Consider the following 7956-nt stretch of genomic DNA (forward strand, 5'->3'; position numbering starts at 1 on the left):
TCCATACACTACACGCTCCCGAGCCCCCGCGCGCTCCATACACTACACGCTCCCGAGCCCCCGCGCTCCATACACTACACGCTCCCGAGCCCCCGCGCTCCATACACTACACGCTCCCGAGCCCCCGCGCGCTCCATACACTACACGCTCCCGAGCCCCCGCGCTCCATACACTACACGCTCCAGAGCCCCCGCGCTCCATACACTACACGCTCCAGAGCCCCCGCGCTCCATACACTACACGCTCCTGAGCCCTGTATGCCATGTGCGACATTGCATTACTTACTTTAGATCATTTATTATATTATTTGTTTTAACTGAGCCTGGTTGCCAGATGCAGCACATACAAAGGGTCAGCTCTCGAAATGTATGTGTCCCAATAAATATAATGCAAGGAAAGAGTTTAATTTTTGAAAAATATTTTTGTGCCAAGGTATCTACAGGATACCCTTGATTGGGGCACAGTAATCAAAGCACATTATGTGGGTACCAGATCTTTGCTATATGTGTGCCATGTATACAGGGAGAAGGTTACAGTTATATTTAACCAAAATCCCTTTACCTTTCCCAGTAGTAGCATGCTAATTAGGGAAAGGGATAAAGTCATCAAACAAATGTTTCAAGACTTTACTGCAGTTACTTGCTTTTTTTTTTAGTTGTAGATAGTATGGGGTAAGGTTAGAAGCAGACAGAAATGACAATATGCAACAATGAAACAGATAACCATAGAAAAACAGAACTACTACTACTCCCTAAAAAAAAAAAAAAAAACCTTTGTCTATGTTACCTATTAGAGATTTCTCCACACTTTCTGTCCTGGGGGACAATCTTTTACTGACATGAGAATGAAGAATATTCTCCAATGGAAGTAAAGCCTGAATGAAGAAGTTCTAATCCTTGCCTACTCCATCCGAAACTTAAAGCAATCCGACAGGACATAAAAAGGAACCATGTGCAGTCATCTCCCCTTCCCTCCACCTTTCAGAATTAAAGGTTTAAGGTATAAGGTGATGAATCTTACTACTTATGGGTAAAATACTGACAAACAATTCCAGCAGGTCAGCCCCAGGGTAAAGAAGGGTTAAATTTATTGGGTTCTCGAGCTTTATTGATCCAGTGGCCATGCCATTTCTTTAGATTAATCCTGAATTGCCCAGACCAGCTTTATATAAATCCTTACAGTGGTCGGCACTCTGTCACTTTGATAATATAGAATTGCTGGGAAACTAAAGGTTTAAAAGCCTCCGGCAGGAAAAAGGAAAGAGTCATCACAGAGTAACTAAATTATAGCTAAACGTCAGCACATCAGATTTTCAAGAGCATTGATTAAAACCATCGACTACAATATGAAAGAACACAAAAAATGCACCTGGACATGTACAAACAGATCAAACAGGTTCAAGATTTCATAGCTCAGCATAGCTTCAACCAAAACCACAAAAACAATAGCTAAAGAGAGCGTATGTGAAACCTAGAATATGTGAAGCTCACCCAGCCCAGGTGAATAGCCTAAAGCGGAGCTCTGATGGGGGAAGAAAATTAGCAGTATATTAAAAGAAAAATCAAAAAGCAACTTTTGCAGAAATACTAATCTTTGATTCATGCAGTTCTTCTTTTCCACCACAAGATGTCCTTAGGTTTTTCCAGTTTTTTTTGACTGCCATCATTCAACCCAACTACATTGAGCCCAGGCTGTCATGGACCTGCCCCAGCCATGACAGGACAGTAAAGGAGAAGCAGCACAGTAATAAGCTCATCTGAAATTCGGCTTTCTCCTTCTATCAGTATGCTCAGAGTTAGCATATTAAACACTGGCTTCTTGCAGTGCATTTCACTCTCCCAATCTAAACTTTTCCATGCAGCGGCTGCAAAATGCTAATATCAGGTTTCATTTAGGTAATTACAATGCAAAATGCATTCATAGTTTTGTATTTTTTACTACATCAATAACTGTCTTTCAGCTTGAAACCTGCGAAGAAACACATTGAAGCCACTAAAGAAATGTTCTGTTGCTCACATTGGAAGTACAATATTGTGTTTTGAACATTACCATTAAGTGGAACTCCACTGTCTGCTTTTTGTAGGCAAGTTTCTCTTTCCTTTTTTTTTTAACCATTTTTTTTTTCTCTTTAAAGCAGGCCTCATACTAGTGACAAAAAGTAGCATGAGTTACAGAGGGCCTCATCAATCTGCTACTTCTTTTTCACTGTCCATTCACCATCTGGGAGTGGAGAAAACAAGACTTGTGTTATTTACTTAGAGAACATTAAAATGAGGTTCCTACCAAACAGTGAACGGTTGTTGTGAGCTCTGAAACTCAGGATTGGATGGACAGAAATACAAATCCACTGGCAGGTAAAAAGGCCCCAGATAGATTTAAAAATTGTATAATTCGTAATTTGAGATGAGTTTGGCTTTAATGTGCTCCTTTATACATTAGGATGCATTAGCCTGCATTCAGGATGGCAACATTTAAGCAGCAGTCAAACTGGGAGTGGGAGAAGCAGCACCAAAAATCGGGGGAGGGTAAAACAACACTACAAGCTAGCTGAGCTCTGATAATAGCACTTGTGTCAACTAAAGGAGAGATCCTTCACTTTCCTCATCATCAGACGGTGGGCCACACAAAGGAAATGGTAATATTGGCATTTATGCTACCTGACAAAGCTTTATGAACAGGACAGACAAACAGTTCATGAATGTGTTTTGCAGCTGTATATTCAGCTCTGTTTGCTTGGAGTTCAGCTTTAATTACTACAACAACAAGCTGTAACCCATTGAGCTAGGCTAACTATTTCCCTGGTGAGCATTTCCCTAATTAGCGTCAGATGGCTTGAAATGCAACAAGGAATTCCCCAATTGGATTAAACCAGGTAAATAAAACCTGCACGATCGGGTGCAAACATCTGCCACAAGGATCGGCAGACTCCAAATCACAGAGAATAAATCAGCATTGGCTTGGAACCTTAGCAACTAATGGTAACTTAGGAAAGTCATCAATAAAACAGTATTGTATCATAATTGCCGGATATATGAAGTATTAAGAAGTCTCCATCAGCCAGCCAATTACAACAAAACAGTCCTATCCAATACTGCACCACAAAAGGAAAGGTATGAACACTTTATTATTCCTATATAATTTATTGTAAGAAAAATATACAAAGGTGATATCAAGAACACTTCTGAAAACGACCGATCCACTCCAAACAAAGCAATATAATAATACACAGATGCCCTCCATGTATCAGGAGCAATACTGCATTGCACTGTACTTGTTGATATAACATTTCCATGTTTTTCTAATATGCTTCTTAGAATAAATGAGATTTGTATGTACATTGTTGTGTGGAGTTCTGTGGGACTTTGCTTATTGTAGTTTTAGCACACTGGGTGGTCCAGATTCCATAGGTTACACAAACTTTTAGAACGACTTTGCTCCCTTCCTCAGAATTCTATAAAGTCTAAAGAAGGGATCCAAGTCATGCTAAAAGTTTTTATGGTTATTAACTTCATCCAGCCCATAAAAAGGGATTGCTTCAATGCCAAAACATTCTGCATAATTCATCTAAAATGTATTAAACAAAATGTTGTTGTATGTTTCAGCTGTTTCTAGTGTTTATTCTAAACTTTGTCAGCCTACATGCATTACAGCCTAAGTGTATTAAAGCCCCCTCCCGCCTTCATGAACACTTAACCCTTGCTGTGCATTGCCCTGATATATGCTTTAAAACTCTTTGACAACAGCTTCTCATAAGTTGGGGGAAAGGAAGTTACTTGTGTAGTGGAGCTCCCCCATATTACAGATATTAAAAAATACATTATATATAATAATTATTACTACAAAAAAAGAAAAAAAAAAGGGTTCCATTCTATATTCCCTCCTGCAGGTTTGCTTCCCCTAAACCACTTTACAACCCCCCTAATATCACCACAGCTAGAAGGGGACCGGCAGTTCTGTATTGTAGGTCAGGACAAATCCCCGCTGGAGGAGAATGCATGCGGCTGCTGGGGGAGTGAGGGGGTCCTTAGATAAAAACTAGAAATAGAACTCTTGCAGTGGGACACAGAGCACATTGCTGGGGTATATCCATTACATAGATTTCAGCCATATTATTATTACCATGCAGAATATGCCATATACCACGCAGGTAGGTCTGCAGTAAGCTACACAATTTCCAGACAATTTACATTCAACTTTAACTAAAAGCAAGTAACATGACCAAAATGATGAATCCTTAAATATCACACATTGTTCCCTCGTCCTGTTATCACTCCAATATAGCAGTCTCACAATCTGATACCATATAACAGAGAAAGAATATCGTATTGTGTTTTATATACCTCCACACACAGATCTGTGTGCCATTCATCCAAGTAGGAAGTTTGGGAATTAATGTAAAATTGGAAATGTATAATACGCACAGCAGTAAATTGGCAACTCCACTAGCATAGAGAAGAAAAGTAAATTTGCATTAGTTTCTATGGACAACAGCAACTTACTGCATTTCTCTGTTCCTGCTAAACCAAATAGAAGAGAAACACACACAGAAATGCTAAGTATAAATGACATTCAACAGCTAAAATAAATAAAATGTAACCCTTTAGGTGGAACAGATAGTAGCAAAATATCAGTGCAATTGTAAATTCAGAAACTGAATAAAGTTATCTATATTATCATTTACAAATAGAAGCAAAACTCAGACGTTACAAGTTTTCCATTCATGGTAGCCAGCAGCTATTAAATAACTACATAAATACTAAATGTAAGTGATAACAACCAATCAGAGGTCATGGTTCTGCATAACTCAGAATATATACCGTGTTGCACATCACTGACTTTCCTGATTATAGAAAAGGTAAAAAGATTGCTCTTACATTATATATAATCAATATCCAGTAATCACATTTTCTCATTCATTGATCTGGAAGCTGAGCAATGCAGCATATAGGACAAGCTGATTTCTAGTGAATCCGTTCCTCTCCGATATGATCTGAACTCAGCCGGAGGTAACAAATATCACACTAATAGATAATTACTAAACGAGTTCACCAAAGCAGCTCCTTATACAAACCCTGATCACCTACCAGGTGGGAATGCCGTCATTCTAGATTAAAGGAGCAGACGCTAATTTCTGTGGGATTCAGGAGGTATAATGACAAAATGTGAGACATTATTGTATCGCTTTCACCACAAATGCAAGAAAAATGACAAAAGAAAACTGAAGTTTGGTGTTGTTATAACAGCACATTTATTGGTTTGCCAAGCAGGCATACTGTACAGTTATAATGCCCCACTGCACCAAAGCATGCCGTACGGGGGATTCACTGCTCTCCAGTCATCATGTAAACAAAACTCTCACCAAATAAACTAAACAAAGACCATTTCCATGTCTATAACCAAAGAATATGAGATGTGACAGTACAAGACCAGAAGCCCATTTCCCATGTAGGAGGGGAGAATTGGATGTAGATTTTACATAGGTCCTCAGGGCACACTGAAAGGATGATCCCTATTGATCAGCCAAAAAGCTTCCTCAATACAACACTGCAAAGAGCAATGATGATGTGTAAAGCAGCAAACACATGTTCAGAAAGAAGACTTGTGATTGGCTGTAAAATAAAGATTAAACTATCCAGCAATTTATGTTCTCCAGATTAACCCCTTATGGAGCAATGTTATGGGGAAATAACTCAGGGACCAATCACATCTACTTTTACCTTCATCATATCAAATCAATGGGCCCTGAGGAGAAACAGAACATCGGACACCAACCCCCCCCTATAATTCTATGGAAAACGGATGAATTGTGGAGACGTGGCATGAGTTTACTGGAAGAAAAGACAACTGCGGACATTTGGTTGTTGGGAAGTGTTGCAAGCATTGGGTCAATCAGCATTAGAAGTTCATAACATGGGTTTTCTTAGCAGCGATTTACTAAGATCTTTGACTTCTGCTTGGTTGGAGACGGTCTGGTAACCCAACAGGTCCATAGCCACCTGGCAATATTCCTCCACCTGTTTTATCTGCAGGAAGGTCAGCGCTGTCCGCCAAGCACTGACCGCCTGGGTGGCATTGCGGGCAGACACCACGAAGGGTTTGGAGGAGTAGCCGGGGCCGCTCGTCATGTTCAGCGAGAATTTTTCTATCTCGGGGCTGACGGAAAGATTGACAAAGCCATAGACCTGCCTTAGGGTCTTAATGGGATCCACCACCAGATCCTCGTACCTGACCACCATGTAGTTCCCTTTGAGCCAGCTCGGTGGGTTGAAGGCAGTCCTGAGAGTCTTGGCCATGCTGCTACAGATCACCTCCATGGCTCCGATGGCGTGATAGTCAGAGCCGTCCTTTTTGTTCAGTTTGTGTCCGGGGTCGATGAAAGGAACCCGGCGGATCCTGGGGTCCCGGCTACGGACCACCTGTAGGCTCTCTCTGATCAAGCCGTGCCTGGACTTGATCCTAGAATTGGCCACGGCCCGGGGGTCCCGGACTAAGTGAATGACCTTCAGGTCCAGGGAAGGGTCCACCATCAATGGAGCCAGCACGTTGATGTCAAAGATGCGCACCCCTTTAATGACGACGGTGTTGTACTTGTGGCACTCTTCCTCCAGCATGCTCAGGCTCTGCGGGGGGCATTTCTTGCACACCTTCTCGTCCACCATTTCCACTGCCTCCTTCCTATAGGCCGAGCAGATGGGGGCAGAACAGATGACCTTGTTGGTGGAGGCCCCGAAGATGCCCAGCGTGCTGATGTTCTTGGCCCCGGCTGTGTTGTAGAGCTGCAGGGCAGACAGATCGCACCGGTAGAGGGCGCTGAGGAGATCGCGGGCAGCTCCTTGCAGAGACATGGCGTCCCCGGGGTAAAGCTTCTGCCACACATGCCACACCGGCTCGTACAGGAAGAACACCTCGGGGTTCTGGTTGAAGAGCTCCCCGAAGAAGGAGGACCCGGAGCGCCATGTGGTGAAGACATAGAGCAGCTGCCGCTTCCTGGGGGGGGAGGGCCGGTACAGGGAGCGGACATCGGAGCGGTACGGGGTATAGCGCACCTGCTCGTTACATTGCTGGGGCTCTTTGTGCCATTTGTCCATCAGATTGAGCATGGTGAGCACCAGCAGCAGCACATAGCCCAGGCACAGGATGATCGCCTTTCTGCGGAACACTTTCATCCTGGGGGCAGCCGATAACGATCGTTATGTGAAGTGCGCTATGCAGCCGGCCGATCGGACAATCCGCCATGCATGGGAAAGTTTTAGGAGTTGCGCTTCATGTCGGGGGCAGCTCGCCCAGATCCCCATCCGTCAGCCCGGCGCGATCAGCGCTGCCTGCATCTCATCGTGCGGGGATCATGACGCACGTTAGGGAAGGAAATCCCACCAATCCCCTTCCGGAGCCGGGAAAACTTCTCGCAGATCCCGTCCTGGTCACCATGGAACGGGACATAGCCCGGGGCGGAGCGGTCACCGGAGAAGGCGCGGCTCTGAGCTTAGCGGCTGCCCATCAGTACCGGAGCCGCCGTCACCCCGCTGTGTGATGGCCGAGTCCTCCGATCGCTGCCTCCCCGCACACTGCGCTCCGTACACTGCTCGCCACAATATGGACAGGGGATGCTGATATGTCACTGCCCGGCCCGCCCCATCATTGGCCGACACAGCTGTCACTCAGCACGACACGCCCACCCCGTCTATGCAGAGCTGTCTCTATGCATTGCGAACTCTTCTCACTGTGATGGGGAGGCTGAGGAGAGCGGGGGATGGGGCCAGAGGGGGCGCGGCATGGGCCCTATACAGTCCGGGGGGGCTCCAGATGTACCCCAGGCAGTCCAGGCTGCAACCCCCATGGGGCATCACATGTACCCTATGCAGTCCAGGCCACAACCTCCAGGGGGCATCACATGTACCCTATGCAGTCCAGGCCACAACCCCCAGGGGGCATCACATGTACATCATGCATTCCAAG

The 7956-nt window shown here is 44.4% G+C and overlaps 1 protein-coding gene across 1 annotated transcript; it reads right to left on the bottom strand.

Moving 5' to 3' along the window:
• Positions 1 to 5224: 5224 nt before the first annotated feature.
• CHST2 (carbohydrate sulfotransferase 2) lies at positions 5225 to 7589 on the bottom strand. Its single transcript, XM_072407909.1, has one exon. The coding sequence runs from the start codon at positions 7164 to 7166 to the stop codon at positions 5904 to 5906; it is 1263 nt and encodes a 420-aa protein (XP_072264010.1). The 5' UTR covers positions 7167 to 7589; the 3' UTR covers positions 5225 to 5903.
• Between the last annotated feature and the right edge of the window lie 367 nt (positions 7590 to 7956).

This window comes from Pyxicephalus adspersus, chromosome 4, assembly GCF_032062135.1.
Source record: "Pyxicephalus adspersus chromosome 4, UCB_Pads_2.0, whole genome shotgun sequence".
Taxonomy (NCBI): Eukaryota; Metazoa; Chordata; class Amphibia; order Anura; family Pyxicephalidae; genus Pyxicephalus; species Pyxicephalus adspersus.